Source organism: Gallus gallus, chromosome 18 (assembly GCF_016699485.2).
Source record: "Gallus gallus isolate bGalGal1 chromosome 18, bGalGal1.mat.broiler.GRCg7b, whole genome shotgun sequence".
Classification (NCBI taxonomy): domain Eukaryota; kingdom Metazoa; phylum Chordata; class Aves; order Galliformes; family Phasianidae; genus Gallus; species Gallus gallus.
The window spans coordinates 8,120,731-8,138,854 of NC_052549.1; the positions used below are offsets into that span (position 1 = coordinate 8,120,731).

General features: G+C 38.3%; 1 protein-coding gene across 5 annotated transcripts in view; it reads left to right on the forward strand.

The window, feature by feature from the left end:
- CEP112 (centrosomal protein 112) overlaps window positions 1-18,124 on the forward strand; it is a 139,941-nt gene that overhangs the window by 36,461 nt on the left and 85,356 nt on the right. For all 5 annotated transcript variants that reach the window (XR_005840589.2, NM_001282178.2, XM_040649448.2 and 2 more), the window contains 2 exons: window positions 12,407-12,542; window positions 15,409-15,516. Coding sequence is in view for 4 of the 5 variants with exons in the window: in NM_001282178.2 (NP_001269107.1) it covers window positions 12,407-12,542; window positions 15,409-15,516 (244 nt within the window). In the remaining variant the exon portion in view is untranslated. The remainder of the gene's footprint in view (window positions 1-12,406; window positions 12,543-15,408; window positions 15,517-18,124) is intronic.

Below are 18,124 nucleotides of genomic sequence, written 5' to 3' on the forward strand. Positions count from 1 at the left end.
GCCATGGGATGTTCAAGTCTGAGGAAAAACTTCAGTCTTGGTTTGAAAATTGGTCAGAAATTATACTCAAACTCTGTTTAGTGTATGGTATTTGTCATTCAAATAGCCATAAATTACATCTCCAGTGTGGATTTTTCTTCTTTGATGCCACACGTTTTTGTGTCAAGGAGTTATTTTTCAAATCTGACCAGGATTCAGAGGAATGGTACAGCAAAGATGCTTCTCATTACCTAACGTGGGACAATACTCTTGCTAACCTCATACATTACAGAACTAATTCGGATGCAACAAGTTTGATATTCTCTGAGCAGGAGTGGTTTACATACACCAGATGCACATAAGATTATCTCTTGTTACGCTTCTTCCTTTTCTGATTATGCTAAGATTTATTTCCACATGTTTATACAGTTTAAAATCAAAATTCTGGAAATAATTTCTAAGAATAACAGATTATTCCAAAACAAATGAGAAGTTTTGTGAAAACTGCTCCATTAAATTGAATGATATATTTTATCTAAGCTGATAGAAACATTGGGAAGTTGCAGGCATGAAGTTTGTATTCCTTTATTTCAATAATCTAGTAGATATTTAGCATCAACAGAGAATATTTTAAATCACTACAAAAGTTAATACCAACTCTAGCATTTAATCTTTAAATTCTTTGCACTGTATCCTTTTAACTTCAGAGAAATTGCATTGTTTATCAACTAAACTTGATCTTTTAATATTTTAACATCTGATTCATTTATAATGGTGTTTGTAAGCCGTGGAAGCTTACAAATGGAAGATAATTAATTCTACTATGTGTCAGCTTGAAGTTACTAATATTAACTATGTTTAATACAGTAAGTATGAATTTCCAGTCCAATGGCTGCTTGGAACTGATTCCCCTTCTGGGTGCTATTATTGCAGAGTAAACATGGTAGTGCTCTCCTTCATGCAAGTATTTGTAAAGTGAGTTAGTGGCCTGTAGATTTTGAACTTTTTTTAGTTAACAGCACTGTAATGAGAAGCTCTGCAGATAGCTGAAGAGGTCCTAATTTATTTCAGATATTCCTTGACTGTAATTAAGCTTAGGTTTAATGTTTGGGTTACGGTAAGGATACAGAAGAGCCCAGATTACTGGTGATGTTTCAGGGCCCACATTGCTCAGTGTATATTGGCAGAGAACAGTCCCAACCTTCTGCTTTGTATGAATGATCCTTTTGCCTAAAACTGAGGGAAACACTGTGGGAAAACATCTCAATTTCAGAGGTCGTATACTCTTTATTAACAAATCTATACTACCGTTGTTTTATAGCAGTGACTTGAGGTTAATTTTAAAGTTAATAATGAAATTAGTATTGCTAATTTTTTTCTCAGTGAAATAGAAGTAAAAATGAGCTTTCATTCTTGTCTTTGCATGGAATCAGAAGTTGGAAGAACTATCAGGGCTGATTTGTCAGGGCTAATCTCCGAGAGATTAAAAATATATTCCTGATAGGTATATTGCCCTTGTGTAACCCCAGCACATATTCTTTTGACCAGTTCTTTCAGACTGCAACTGTGGGGCAAAAGCTCTGCATTCTTAGCTCCTCCAAAGGGATATCCAGAGGCTTCTCTCCCATTGAGACTGAATTGCTGGAAGTAAATGACTGGAATGTATTTTTGGCATGAGAAGAAATAATATTCTGGATGATCTGATCAGCCTTTATTGTAAATGAAGGCAGCTACAGAACATAAACCTTGGAAGTGTAAATGGCTTGCTGTATGGTATAGATGATTCACTACTTTGGCATCTGTGTATTTCTGATCACAGAAGTGTCGGTACATGCGAACGTCAGGAACAGACTCGCTGCAGGCCTGATACAGAGGAACAAGGCTGACTTTCTGGATGCCAAACCTTTAGTACCAGCACGTGCCCTGTCCCTGGAAGTGCTGGATGTCAGGCTGGGCAAGGCTTTGGACATCCTGATCAAGAGGGAGGTGACCCTGCCCATGGCAGGGACCTGGAACAAGATGATCTTCAAAGTCCTTTCTCAGCCAAACCATTCTGTGATTCTCTCTCTAAACAATATGTCTGTATGCATTTATATACAACATGCCTGTGCATAAGAAATATAGGAAGCAGTAAGATTTTTGTCAGAAAAATGGCTGTGTTCCTGAAGATTTCTTTCCATTGCTGCAGAAATGAGCACATTTACATGCCTTCTGCTATTAGATGAAAATACAAGATCACAAATGTTTTACGTGAAAAGGCTTTGTTTTCTTGTATTTCTTTGACTATTTGCAGAGCTACAACCGATTAAGTAATTACAAGCTAAAGCAGACAGTGAAACTTTAGAAAACAACCTCATCTTCCTTGAGATGGGTGAAAATACAGTTCACTGTCTTCAGTAGAAACGATGCCTTGTGGAATTGCAGCTCAGAACCTAGTAGGTGCATCAGTGATTTCTCATGAACTACTTTGATCTGTATGCACTTTGATTCTGAAATGGCCACAGGATTGTATCTTGAGCAGCTACGCAGCTGCAAACACAAAGAAAAGGAAGTGGTAGGCATTTTAGGCATTTTATTATTCTTATTAGTTTCATTTTTTCCCATGGTGTGACAGCAAAGAGTGCTATTGCAGTTTCAACACTACCCATATGGATGAATAATGAAAGTGGAGGGAAAAAAAAGTATAATTCACTTTAAATAAATAATGATGCCAGAGGTTTTAAACTTTGTAGATACCTATTCAGTATATGGAAGTTTTTTGACAAATCTTTTGCAAAAGAATTGTTCTAATACTTATGATTATTGGTGATGACTTGTAAGTATAAATTTCATATTTTGTTTAGTAATGCACATCACAGGCATTGCCTGATAGCAAAAATGGCTGTAAGAAGTGCTCCAATTTTTTGTTAGTATTTAAACTGCATTTATTTAATAACAAAATATTAGGTAGAAAGCTTCTGTGCAATTATTTAGGGGAAGAGGTTTTCTCTCGAATCCCTTCTGTTTGGTCACAGAAAATGTCAGGAGAGTGGGTTACAAATAAGCTAAAACTGTGGTTCTTACCTCCTTTATTTTAAGTATAGGAATAAGAAATGAAGGGATATGATTAAATTATAATTTGCAACCCTCCAGTGAAGAAGGGATGACTTGGCAGTATCAGCAGTTATAGTCATAGGTTTCCTGGATTGAAATATGTAAATAGAGCATATGTTTAGTCCACCTCAGTGTTGATATGGTCTTTGGTTCACTTTCATTCTGGAGTCTCTACCTTTATGACTCCATGGATGTATAAAGTTTCTTCATACCAAGATGGAGCTTTAGAATAACATATATGTGAGAGATGAGGTTGTTATCTTTCTTCCTAACTCTCAATATTTGTCACCTGCATGGAAGTGCAGACCTTCCTGCTGCTGGTTTCTTGGAATAATACTCATGATGATCCTCACATCCTAAAAATAATCACAGGATCTGATTTAATGCTTCTGAGTTTGCATGTCTTGTATGGGAATTAATATTTTCACTATGCTGCTGAAATGTAGCTTTCCCAAGATCTGTTCTGAAGTACAATTGAAGGAAATGAGCTTTATAAAGTGATCTTATGACACATTAAATGGAATGTCACATCTACAGCTGCAGGTGCTGCAACCGAGCATTGAAGTGACAAGCAATACGTTGACACTACCTGCAGTTAAATGCTTCATGCCATTCCTCCTCTCAATCTTCACCATTTTTTTTTCGAACCTGCCTATGGAGCCAAATCTCAGCTTTGTGAGTGGTGATGATACAGAGCAAATGTTTAGCAGCTGGTTTATTGAAAGTCACTCAATAAAATTGTTTGTTTATATAAGAAACTGGCAACACCTCTCTTCTCCAGTGCTTCTCTGTTCCTTTTCATCTGAACATGCTTAAGACTGTTTTGGTGAAAAGAGATAAAATCTCCTGAAACCAGCAGAGCTGCTCTTATCTATTAGCAGATTTGTGTTTTTAGAACGGTTGTTAAAGTGTGCGAGTACAGTTTTCAAAATATTTTCTGATTTGTTTATGATGGCAAAGCAAAATGTTTCAAAGCCTTTTCAACCAAAGGCATGGTATGAAGATGGATCATGGCAGTAGAAATGTAATGAAGTATAGAAAGAAATGGAATTTACAAGTATGTACGGGAAAAGTACGTGCACGTATACACACACAGAACATCTTATGTTTATGCTGAATCTCTCACCTACTTTTTCCTACAGCTATGGCTTTGCAATGACTTGTTTTTCACAGCATAGCTTTCTTTTATATGTGAAGAGAAAGTCCAGATGTTTGGTCTAAATGGCTCTCTTGTCTCTGTTCATAATTGTAACACAATGGAAAGTGCAGCAATGCCAGCAGAGCAGTAAGGTCCCAGGCTGCCACAAGTGAGGATTTGCTCAAATGCAACAGCCATGGGCACAGAAATAAGGGGAAGAAGCTGCTTACCTTTGGAAGGCCTCAGGTATGCAGAAATTGTCAAAGAGATGCCCTTGCCTCCACTGCCAACCCTTAAATAAGGTCTGGGAAGGGCCTTATTTAAGGCCTCCATCCCTTCCGGTCACTTGGTTCATTGCATGCACCTGAGCTCCCCTGGGTTGACCCTGCCTTCCCACCAGGTGCTCCATGACTGTTTCAGGCCATAACTCAGCATTCCTACTACAATAATACACAAAAACATCAAATTTTAGCACCAGAAGTTTTATGCAAGAATGTTTTAGCAATCTCTTGCAAAACTCCCTTAGTCTTTATATCACTTTCATCTAAGTTATTATAACAAGGACAATGTAAGAAACATGAAAGTAGATAAATCTGAGATAAAGTGATGGTATACATAATGCATCTTAGCTAATAAAAACCAAAACAAATAATGGCAAGAATAAATAAAAACCTGAAGATACGTGGCAGGAGGAGAAGGAATAAGTAGCAGTGAATCTAATTGCTTTTAGTTTTGCAGGCTGCAGTTGTGTAACTGTCCATTTACTATTGTGGTGGATGACGATGTTTTTAAAACAAAAAATTTGGAATTTGAAATATTCTAATTCAGCTGTGATTTATGGTGGATCTTGAGATTTAATCCCAGACCTTTGAGGATTTTATTTTAAACAAGTCCCTCTTTAAGATGCAATTACAGGGAGGATATAATTTGGATTTCATGTAGTGGAGGATGTGACAAATACTGCATACAGCAAAATACAACTGCATGAGAATCATCCGTATGATGATAAATACATGCAGTGATAACTTTAACCACAAGGGCTGTTTTTCTTCCTTTTTTGCTGCTCTATGCTGAATGCAGATTCTCAGTAACTGCTTGTTGTTAATATTTTTAGGGTAATTGCCTAAGTGTAGTTATTTTCCTGCAGTTAATTCAATTTTTCCTTGAAAACGAAGTATTTGTGCATGGAGAAATTCTTGTAGGAATGGAAAAGCTATTACTATTACTATTTAAAGCAGGAAATAATTAAAGAAATACGAGAAGCCATTGTCTTTAATTCCAAATGTTGCAATCAAGGGCATTATTAAGAGTTTATACTAATGTTCATTGTGTTCATCATTCTTTTATTAAAAATATTTCACGTTGTCTGGTTACAACAGTTGCAATATGGTGAGAAAGGCAGACCTTGTGATTTGGGAGCAGTGGTAATGCTGAGTGGCTGGATAGTTTAGAGACTGTTTGACTCTTTAAGACAGGGTTGTGGTCTTGGGTTGGGTTTTTTTTTGTGTATGTGTGCGTTTTATTTTTTCCCCTCTAAGAATCAGTGGAAAAACAGCCAGCTGTTCTCCACTTGGTGCTCTGTTTGAGCATCTGAAACCTTTTAGAGCCAAACCAGTCAAAGTTTCCAGCATATTGTAAACATTCCTTTAGCTCCAGTGAACATGCTGACATAACCCTCACTCTAGGGGGCACAATGTAAAGTCTGAACAGAGGACAAAAAAATGTGGTAGCTTTATTTAATAGTCTCACTTAAAAGGAAACCTAAAGTGTTCTATTAACTATTTACAGCCTTTCATTTTCTTTCACCAGTTTCTCTGGAGACCTACTGGCAATAATGAAATATGTATTTAAAATAACCTCCAGTTATACAAAAAAAAAAAGTGGCTTGATTTGTAGCTTTTGTCTATACTCAGCATATACTCATGTCCCTTAAGATGGTTATATATTACATCTTTTTAATGATGTTAACTAAGTAAATGCTTTACTATGATGTATAGCTGTATGAAATGAGAAGCGTTGCCTTGTTAGATGAACAGTGCATGGTGCTATAACGCACAGTATCTGCTGAAACTGATATTGTAATAATCAATGTAGTTAAGGGCTATAGAGTTTGATCTCAGTAAGTGAATATATAAGTAGTTAAGACAAAGGTCAGAATCATCCTCTTATTACTCCAGAAAAAACTTCCCTTTGATATTAGCAGCCCTTTTATATTCACTGCAGTATACTTCAAGGCTATAGTGCCCCAAACTCTATTGAAATGAGGAGCCTTCAGTTGGCCAAAGGAAGTCTAGTTCAAAGAATGTCTTCGTTACTTTTTTACTTGTTGCCAGGCAGACTTCAATGACATTTGGTGATCTTGAGTCTACTTTTACTTTTTTTTTTGCTTACTTTGTGCAGCTATCCTTCAATTACATCAACAGCACAACCAACCTTCAGTGAGAAGTGAAAGCTAGTATTTCTAAAAGTGCTTCTATTGAAAAAATAACGTGTAAAACCATGTCTACCACGCTGGTGGGCATGACGGAGCTGATGAGCTGTGTAAGTGCTCATCATTCCTTGGTATTGAGTTAATACATTGTCCATTACAACATGGATTTTGCAACATCCTAAAATATAACAGCCCTAAATATAATTGCCTTAATATACAAAGCAACTAAATGAATATTGTATCCTTGCATCTCCTTCCTTCTGATAGGCTTAGTTTTTTTGAGTCCTTTTCATTCAGAAATGGTATTTGGTGGTGTAGTCACAACTGTCTAAGGGGAGAAGAGCAACAAGATTAGTGGGATTCTTTTTTAATAAGGGCTTTTTGACTCAAGTTGTAGACCTCCTTGAAATAATAAACTTGGCACACTTTAAACTGAAGTAATTACTTAGATATTTCACTTAAAATTCTGTTATGGAAAAAATTGGAGGGAGTTTTAACGCTGTTATTTAATCCTCATCATCTTTGACTTCCAGCCACTGTTGGCACTGTCGCTCATGGCATCTTGCTGTTCTTTGATTCTTCTTGCCTGGCTCTCCTCCTCTTTTAGATGTTCTCTCCCATGGGTTGTCCTTGAAATGGTTTATTTTATTCCACTCCAACCTTCTGTGGTACAGCACTGTTCTGTGATCCCCATCTTTTCCTTTTCTGTACCTCTTCTTTGGGTAATCTCATGAATCTATTTGTTATCTGTGCTGCTGAGTTACTGGTCCACCTTTTAATTACAGTTGTCTCCTTTTATCTAAGCAGTGATCTACACCCATCTCTCTTATTCTCCCCTCCATGTTCCACTGGCTGAGGTTTGTCTGCCATCTCAGCACGTGAAAGCCACAACAATTAATCTGTGTCCTAATCCTCCATTTTGGATAACCAAGCCTCTGTGGCCTTTCATATGTGATGCATCTAAATCTTGTGGACAATTTCTGCAGTGTTTAGCTAAGTTAAACCACTTTCCTTCCCAGCCACATTTACAATGCTTACCCAGGCTTTTCAGCCAATCTCATTCATCACTGTGCAGTTGCTGTTTTTATTCTGTTTGTGTAGCACCTAGCACAACAGCACCCTGACATTATTACAATGAAAAATAGTTATAATCATTATTAATGTGTTTGACCAATATCTGGTAAATCTGTGAGCCACTCATTCTGAATGTAATGCATTATTCCTCTTATTTCACTGACGTATGATATTACACACGTGGAATATTTACCGTAAATGCATTAATGACTTTAAGTAGTGGTTTACTTTGTTAATGTTATCTCATGATTTATTTAAAACATAAGTATATGGTTTAAAAATGATTGATATTTACAATACAATTCTTACAGCTTACTTGAAGGAATGCAGACCAGCTTTTTGATGTTAACATCTCAAATTATGCAAAATGTAAACAATTTATAAGTGGATTCATGCTTTTTCTCATCAGGACAAGCTCATCTTGTGCTTAAAATCAGAGAGGGAAAGATAAAATTGTTCTCTACCTTATATTTTTTCTTTGAAATGATGAAACAAGTTAGAATGCTTTCTAACAACTTGGAAATATTAAAGTGCCCAGGGACAGGATAGGGATGATGTTTTGAAGGCAATAAATATTTCAGCTTCACATTTCAGTCTTTCTTCTTCATTCCTTTGATCTGGCTTTGGTTTAGTTATCATTCCGCCTGAATGACTTCACACTGTCTTTCTTCCTCTCCACACCAAAAAGAAGTGTTCTGCACAGACCCCATATGTTTGGGCGCTCTGGCTGTAAGAGAGCGTCGTCGTTCCTCATTGTTTGCTGGTAATAATGGTCTCTGTTGTAAGATGCACAAACTACAGCTAAGATGGATGTGCTTAGGGCCCATATATAATTTACACAGAAAGCTGGTAGTTAACTATGACTGTTACAAGTAGTAGAGCATGAGCAGTAAAATGCTATATTTCAGAGCATTTTTTCTGTAGCAGTAAAATAAAGCAGGAATCTCTTCTTTCTACAGACGTGGTATGTTAGGCCTTAATACATCATATATGTGGTTAAGATAGTCTTCACGCCTAGAAGATGTGTTGTGTGGTATATTTAATGGTCGTCACGTGTAGCTCAGTAGCAGTGCCATGAATCTTGTATTTGGCTATACGTGGGTAAAGTGCTGCCTTTGTGGAGTCCTGGAGCAGGGTAAGATTCTCTGAGGTCAGACAGCGGGATGATGGGATGGCTTCTATAAGGTTTGTCTGTGGGACTGTGCCCGTATCCTTCTCAGCTACTTGTGTATTTGTACATAAAATAGACCAGTGTAGTTTTCCTGCATTTTTCTTCTGTATATTTGATGAAAGCTGTTTTTCGCTACATAGGATGCTGTGTTTTAGGTTGTCTGGTGAGATGCCATCACACTAAACTTTTAGAACATTGAGATTTTCACAATCTATTACTTTTTCCTATTACTGAGAAGCCCTCTAAGCTCTGCCCATGGTGCTTGCATGCAGATTTGCCAATGGAATGTGAAACTCTGCCCACAGTTGTCCACGTGTGGCTCCAGGGGTACTTGTTTTGTGCTTAATCCAATCTAAGACATTTAAATCTGTTGAAGACAGTGTGAGTGAGGTGCTGCTCCCACTCCTTGCTTGTTGGTGGTCAGCCTTCCCCTTTGTATAGGGCCTGGTGAGAACCTTTTGGCCAGAGGACCCTGCAAATAATACTGCTGGTTCATGCTACGTTTGCTGGAACATCTTGAATTTATTTAACCTCTCATGTAAATCACTGCCTTGCCCTGTGTTTCATTAACTTGCAGTGCTGTAGTGTCTTCTGTGTTCGGTTGTTACCTCTTGGAAGGCATTTTACGAAGCAAGGAAAATATTTCTGATTAAGCATGAAGAAGTGTTCAAGATGTTTATATTTGCCATTTATCAGTCAGCTTCAGAGTGGTGCTTTCTGAAACTGCAATTCTGGGCTTCACAGTCCACTTTCGCTGAGATGGTCTGTGCTGTGTAAAATTGCTAATTCTGTTGCCATATCCTTTATATGCTGAAACAAGAGGAGTTTGATGCTTTTAAAACTGGGGACAAAGAGTAAATTCACACTATTTTTATATTCAAGCCAGCTCAGCTTTAGGGGATTTAAGTGATGTAATTGTATTGTATTCGGCCCCACAACTGGACCAACTGAAAAAAAGTCTTCAAAGTGAATATTTCAGTGCTTCATGCTAGGCTCATTGCTCAGTGGCTTGGGGAAAAAAATAAGTGAAGCTTTTCTTATATTTGTGAACTGCAGTCCATTATTGTGCATGTTTTCTCAGCTTCTGTACAAAACACAGAAAGTAGAGCTTGCTCCCCCATCCTAAAGAAAATAACACAAAGAATTGTTCCTAGTTATAATGAGGTGTTACATCTATTCATGGCATTAAGTCCTTAAGTGAAAGGAAGGTGCATAAATCCAATCCTGAAAAGTTTATCTCGTAATATTTCAAAATAGAATAGACTCCTTGGGAAGGAGATGTGTACATCTGGAGGCTCGCTAGCAGCTCAAGGACTGGCATCTTCCCCTTTTATGTTTATATCTGTTGCATTTCCATCTGCCTGGCCCAAAAATGTTCTTCCAGTGCCTCTTGACAGTTAATCAGTGTTGGAATCAGCTTTGGCTTTGTCTCCTACGTGGAGCTTGGAAGTATTAGATGTATTTTGTGGGGAGGGAGAAGTGTTATGCAGTGCTCGTAAACAAATGAAGGATTGCTGGGAGATGGTGATGCATTCCCCTCTGTTTCCTCCGAGGCGATGCTCAGCTGCTGCCCATCTCTGTCTGCTCTTGCAGGCTGCTGAGCCACACGGATCTCAGAAGGTCCTTCATTCTCTTCGTACTCATTCCCATGAATTGCTGTAGATTTTGCAATGGGAGAAGGTAATGATGTGCTCACTGTACCTCAGTATCCAGCAGCTAACACCTTGGAAAGTTCTGTGCTCAGCAGCAGCTCCTTCTAGTTATGTGCATTTCAGGGAAGCCAGGAAGCCAGTGGCTCGGCAGGTAGGATCAGTGCATCAGCTCATTTGGACCGTTCTTATCCTCAGACAGTTCTCAGAAGGTTTCTGTAATTGCACTTATGATTGTGGTTTTTAGATCCTTCCTGGTAGAAGTTTAAATCCTAAGTTATCTTTGTGCCATTTGAATTTAGACAGAAAAAAAGAACGCACACATCCTTAGCAATAATCACCAAAATAGGAATGTGATGTGGGAGTTTTTGTTTTGGCCCAGTTTCTGCTAGGTAAAAAAAGGTATTTTCCGTTTCTTAATGAAAATATCAGTCTCTTTATAAATGACAGAATAAATTAGGCATAAGCAGGGTACCAGAATCAAATAATTTTCTTCAAATGTGCATAATGGGGAAAAATAAACAGTAAGATGCTTGCTCAGGGCCTGTGGCATTTCTTTAATCTCCTTGCTAATGGAATTACCCTGGCTCTCCTGCAAATGGGCACTCTGCGAAGACGTAGGATTACGTCCTTTGTCCCATTGTCAAAGGCTGGTATGAAAACCACGGAAGAGGATGTGAATGCTGTAAGTTTGGGATTGGCAGCTTCCTGACCTTTGTAAAAGGCTCAGTACTATAACAGCCAGTGCAGTGCTGGCAAGGTGACAGGCTAGATGAATTAGCTGGTCTTTTCCATCTCTTGTGTGTCAGATTCTTTGTTTTATATGGAAATAATTTCTGTCAAAGTGGGAAATTTATCATGAGGTACTTCCTCTGCCTGCAAAATGAAAATGTCAGCCACGGATCTGTTTGAATGTGTCTTCTGTTGTAAACCACTGGTGGAGCCAGCTCTGTCCATTGATAGCAGCATTGTGTTTGCACGTTTCGACACAGTCAGGCAGCTCCTCTGCCCTGTGACAACAAAAGTTATCCGTGCTTCCCGATGGTCTTCTGGGTGAAGAATCCCGTCAGTGTTTCTTAAATATTTACAGGCCATCAGAATTTTCTTCTGGGATGTCTCAGGATGGTGGCATGTGTCCATTTTTAAGGTGTATATATCTGTGTGCACATATGTCCATAAAATGTTGTATATTTTGCTACTGATAAGTTGTGATGTCTTAAGCCCAAACTAATTGCTATCTGTGTTTTAATGCTGATATGCCAAATAGTATAGGCTGTTAATACGAGCTATCTTTGCATAAAAATTTAACGTGTCATTACTTTAAAGGCTGAATAGATATTACAGCTTTATGGGTTTCTAATATATTAAGAAGGTACTGTATGTCAGGCGTTGTGCTGCTTTGCATTTTGATATATGTCAAGCAGTGAATAATCCTGGATCTCGTCTGAGCAAAGATGGCTCTGGGATAATTGTTTTTTGTTTCTAATGGAGCAGTGCAGTCATGCTATAAAGCAGTTCATTTAAATACTATCGAGACAATGCATTTTTTAAGGTGAGATTTAAAAGAAGGAGGTTATAGCCCAGGTAGTGAGCCATCCACGTCAGTACGGACTTTGAAGGTGGAGGTATTGTCAGAGGCTACGGATGCTATGTTTAGGCTCGTGGAATTTGACAAGGGAAAGTGAAAATAACTGCAGACTTCTATTCCCTTCTTCAAAGTATTGCTAAGGGAAGTTTGGCAGAAGCTGGGACAGGAAATTGAAATCTGAATACTATTTTAAACTGATAGGGTTAAAGGCCTTTCTTTTACACTAGCACACTTGTTCTTTTATTTGATACTTGAACTCTGAAAATTTTCTGTGACTTTCTAGGGAGAAGGAGGAGCAGCTGACTCGGGTGACAGAGGTACAGAGGCTGCAGGCCCAGCAGGCAGATGCTGCCCTGGAGGAGTTTAAGCGGCAGGTGGAGCTGAACTCAGAAAAAGTCTATGCTGAAATGAAACAGCAGGTGAGAAGGTCACAATGCCAGCCTTTCTGAAACTCTGTCTCAGTAGGATAGCGTATTCTGATCTTATAATGCCAGAAACATGCTTCACTTGATAGTGCTACATCAAAATCTTTCACAATGTAGTGTCTTTGCTAGCAAGTCAAAAAGGGATGTTAGCGGTTGTTTCATCTTTCTAACAAAGCCAGAATTGTCATTGTTATAAAGGTATCTGCAGTTATGATACTGATTAGGGATTCTTCAAGAGTGAGTCTATAAAGTGTTAGTTTATACACCCCTACAGAACAACGCTTATAATTTTTCCACTTAATTGTGTGTCTCTTCCCACTCTTTTCGGAGCGACTCTGCCTTCTGTTAATGAGGTGTTGTAATCAGTTTGAGCCTAAACAGGAGCAGAGCCATTGTGCCCGCTGTCATTCATGGGCAGGTAACAGTAAAATCCATTTTTCTGTCCCTGAAATTTAGTAGCAAGAATTCACGTATAGAGATTTTACTACCTTAAATTCCTCGTGGAACAACAGTTCAGCCTATGTCTCCTGTGTTTTAAAGACGCAGTGTGATGAATGAAATAAGGAATAAGTGACAAGTGATCAAAAAGGAGAGAACAGAGTATTTTCCCAACTAGTTTGCGTGATCAAAATCCCAATATGTATCTCAAGCTTGTCATTCTACCTGCCCATATGCTCGGTTTTCCAGCTTCACTTATCATAACCAAACCTCGCTGTTGACAGTAGGACACTGCAGTGTGGTGTTGTACTGGTTTTCTGAGGATGGCAATGGTATAGGACAGTGGGGAAGCTTTTGTTAAAAAAGAAACAAAATAAGCTTTAGTCACAAAGCTACTCTCCCATCCCTTACTGTAGAGCTGCCCAAAATGTATATGTAAAGATCATTTGATGTATAAAAAGCTATGAATATTTCTATGAAGATATGCATATTGTTTGCTACTACCAAGCATCAGTGGAGCTCTCTGAAATAGTGTTTAATATTCCTTGGAATGAAAAGAATTATTTTACTGGTACAAAAATGGAAGTTGGGTTAAATAATGGTTTTAGAAAAATTTGGAAAGAATTTGGAAAACTTGGAAAATCATTTGTCATTTAAAAAAATACAGTAAATTTCGTCTGAGAAAGTGTTCTGGGACATCTTGAAAATAAGATTTGCTGCACTCCAGGAATCTGCCATAGAGTTATTTTGTCCCTCATAGAAACAGTAAATTATACTTTACAAAGACAAAATCTGCAGTAGCTGTAGCAACACTGCTTTTACCTATACTAGGAATGCTGGGCTTCTAAAACCTATTTGGCGTGTGGTGTGGTGAAGTTACTTATGGAGATGAGTAGAATTTTCACTTCTTGTAATCAATATTTGATTCATTCCTTTGGCTCGGTGATTTTTTTTTGCCATCTGCTTCCTATTTTGTTGAGTTTCTGATTATTAAGAGCCACCTGATGCCCCTCAATGGGTGAGCAGTACATTTTTAACTGCCACATCTGCAGTTTTTCTAATAGTAGCTAGGAGGTTCTTCAGCTGTAGTGTTTCTTGGGCTTGGCAAACGATGATCAGGAGCTTCCCTTGCACCTGTAGGAAATGTGAACCTTTCCTGACAATTGAAGATCATAAGCCCTGTAGAGTTAAAGGACCTTTGCATATGTTTTTACTATTTCATGTTTTAGAATGCTTTCATTCTCTTGAAAAGTACTCCTTTAGTAAAAGATCTTTTATTTTTCTATGTTTATTGAGCTTAGTAAAGTCTGGCTATGGAGGTGCATCTCAAGTAAATTTGTGGGTGGAGGAAATCTTCATCAGTTATTCACAGAGGCCCCTTTTCCTAACAGCAGATTGTAGCAGTGAGGTTCAGGGATTACTGAAAAGATGGTCCATTTTGTTCTGTTTTGTTTTTTTTTTTTTCCCCTACATTGCCCAAATAATTCCTCATCCTACACCTTCTTCTCTTGCTGCAGTATTTTCCAGCAGCTCTTCTCTCGCTCTGACCGCTGCCTTTTCTCCTCTTTACTTGGCATAGAAGCGATGTCCAGACCTACTGGCAAAGACATCTATTGAAGACAGAGCGATCCCTCAGGCCAAACAGAATTTTGGCTTGTGGTTCAGGAATTCAGGCGTTTCTTCTTTGTGCAGCAGATGGATGTGTGACAGCAGTGGTCCTCCTGACAGCTACACTCCTTTTCCTTTCTGTTGCATGTAGGGAGGTGGTTTTGCTGCTTGTGTTGGGACCTAGATCTGAAATAGCTGATGAGTATTCACTGCAGCATAGCACTGTATACATATTCCCCTGGAAACATGCCTGATGCACAGCTAACAGTTGTGCTTTTGATACAAAAGCCTTTGTTAATTGGGTTATAAAATTGCTTCCTTGATGCCGTGTGCTGGAATGCATGGGACTCATTATTCATAGGCGATGACTATCTTCAGGGAACTTTACTGGCAGCCAAATAATTCTCTTTTAAGTTATTTTACTGATTTAATGTAAACTTTAAGTGTGTAGTTTGTGCGCTGACTCACGCATTGCTTCTCTGGAATTTCCACAGGCAATGTATTTTTAAATGAAATATATTTGAGTCTTAAATTTGTCTAGAAAAATATTCAGTTAATTTTAATGGGATGTTTACTACTGTCAAGTGAAAAACTGAGCCAACAGTTTGTGATCACAGAATGACATCATATGTGCCTTTAAGTTACTAATAATGCTGCATTCACTGAATATTCATCTTCACTCTATACAAATAATGCTATTGTTATTCTCAGCAGGTTCTGTTCAGGTCTTTGATGGTTTGCAAACAACTGTGAAAAGGCTGGAATGTTATGCCTTTAAAAAAAATAAATAAATACTCTTTCTTTTACCGTGTAGATGGAAAAGGTTGAAGCAGATCTAAGCAGATCAAAAGTGCTCCGGGAAAAGCAATCCAAAGAATTCTCCTGGCAACTGGAAGAGCTCAAGCAAAGATACGAGCAGCAGGTCAGTCAGCGTGCTGCTTCGGGCACAGGGGAGCAGGGACAGGTGGAGCTCTTCTCCTGTGGCTAAATCCTGCTCTCTCTCTGTGTTGCTATTCTTCCCATAACACAGTTTCTATGTATGCAAAGTTTATGGGGGGGAGGACAGAGGAGAGTCCAAATGAAAAATATTTTTGTTTCTCATTTACAGTCCTTTGTACATCTGCCTCTTGCAAACTGTTTCCCAAGCTTACAGGCGGCAACACCTATTTTCATAATGGCCAGGTGAAATTATTTAAGGTGTTATCTGCTTTTCTCCTTGTCAAGGAATAGTGTTTTAATCTCTTTATCATTTTTAACATGGTGAGTGTTCATATACATGCTTGTTTTGGCCCACTGCTAGGGATTTTCTGTATTGCAATGTAATTTCAGGGCTGGAAACCAGTCAGGAAATATTTGGGTGGAAACAAGAAAATGAGTGCAGCAATATTGTGAAGTGCAAAGGGAAAAAACAAGTAGAGGCAGATCAATTATTGCATGTCATAGGCGTGAGAGCTATGGAGCTAGCACAGGTGTGTAAGGTGGCATCAGTTTGGTAACATCTATTAAGATTGAAATCCTTTTTTTGATTACTTTAGGACAACCGTACAGTGGTACAGCAGTGATGCAATTAGCCCATAAGCTTAAAGTTATCTCTTATCAATGTTTTTATGTGGATAGAGGTTTACATTTCCAGCAGGGAAATGCAGTTTCACTTCGTGACCAAGTTTATCTTCCATGCTGGTATGGGAGTGGTGTAGAATTGCTGTGCTCCATTCAGAAGGCACTTTTTTGAGTAACTGAGGAATTGGGATCATTCCGAGGGTGCTGAGACAGATCACAGCCAGTGTTTGGGAGAACCAGGAGAGTGTTTTGTGCATAGCTCTCCAGTTAAGCTTCAGCTGAAGAATTCAGGTCAAGGTATTTTCCTTATCACTCATAATTGTCAACAGTACTAATTGTGAGGTCACCTGACAGAGGATGCAAAGCTGTCCTGCGTAGCAATGAGATGCATCTGCTTTTCTGTGTATGGATGGTAACAGTCATGGCTCTTCTACTGCATGATTCAGGAATAGTCCAACTTGCAGCACTGTTGGACTTTTGCTCATGGATTTTCTGTAGCAGATGAGCCCATTTGTCAAAAGAGCAGGAAGAATTTTTTTCTCTTGCAATTTAGTAGAACTTTTCAAAGGCTAGAAATCAGAAACACACCTCTTATTAAGGAATCATGGACTCTATTTTTTTGTGTGAAAGACTTTGCAATAATTGCTTGCATTAAAGGTGAAGTTTAATGTCAATTAAAGGACACCCTGAAGGAAGGATGATGGGAAGCGTTGGGGATATTTTATGGGATGTTATGTTCACATCACTCCGGTAGTATGGATGGTTTCTTTTTCTCTCCAATTCTCAAAATAGTTGGTATGTTTTTAAAGCCACAAGTATTTATTCAAAGATTCTGTTCCCACATCTAGGAATGTCATCAGTAGTTATGAACACTAAACTGCAGTTCATAAAATGCTGCAACATTTCTGTTTCTATCAACAAATGGTCATTTATTTTTCACTGTGTATGAGAAGAAATAATGAACCACAGATAGAATCTTCTGCCAAATACTCTTTTGTGCGCTTAGGGAAAGTGACGACGCTTAGTATTGCGGTTGACAATGCGTAGTAGTTTCACAGTTTGGTTTTTGTTTATTTTCTTGTACCTTTGTGCCTCAAATTCAGAACTTCTAAATGCTGGATCAAAAAGATAAAACAACCCAAAAAGCAAGCAGTGGTAGTTAAAACTTTTTTGATGAATCATTTTACATTGGTATTCTGTAATGATGGTCATATTGTGGTAGATATCAGTGAAAACATTTTCCTCCAAAAGGAGCTTTTTGCTGCTTCAGTTTGACTTCATTTGAGATGTCCAGCTGCTCATTCTTAGAGTGAAATTTAGCTGTCATGAAATAACATTGAAACACAGGGAAAGGGCTTCAACACTAAATAGCTAAACAAGAGCCTCAGAAGAATTTTCATAGGAATCCTGCCTTTGCCCCATTGTTTTTTCATTTCTGATCATACTTCATTTAGAATGTTCTTTGAAAGCCTGCAAGCATGAAAAACGTGTGACCCTTCTTGCAGACTGTAACGGGTTATCACTGGAAACTGCCCTCTTTTGTATTGTCATTTCTGCAATATAAAACTCTTTCAGTACAGCCACAGGATGGTATGAGCTCAGTTCTTCCACTCTTCAGCATTTCCTCTCAGTAGTTGCAGCAGCTCTCTACTTATGCTTCAGAAATTCTAAAAAGATTGTAAAGCGGACTTTTCCGTGCCTTGTTTTACTGCATGCTTCTTCAGTTGTTACTTGTAGAGGAATAGGCTGATTTAGACTATTTAAATTGGGCAGTAAATTAGAATTGGTGGTGCATTTCAGCATGGCTCCAGCAGACTTCCAGACCTGAAATAAGCACCCAGCTACAAACTGGTTACTTCAGCTACCTGAGGAACGTGGTAATTGCTTTAGATGTTCTGCCTTGAGTGTCTAAATGATATCATAGAATGGAATTTATACAGGCAGAGAAGGAAAATTGAGCTTCAGGTTTA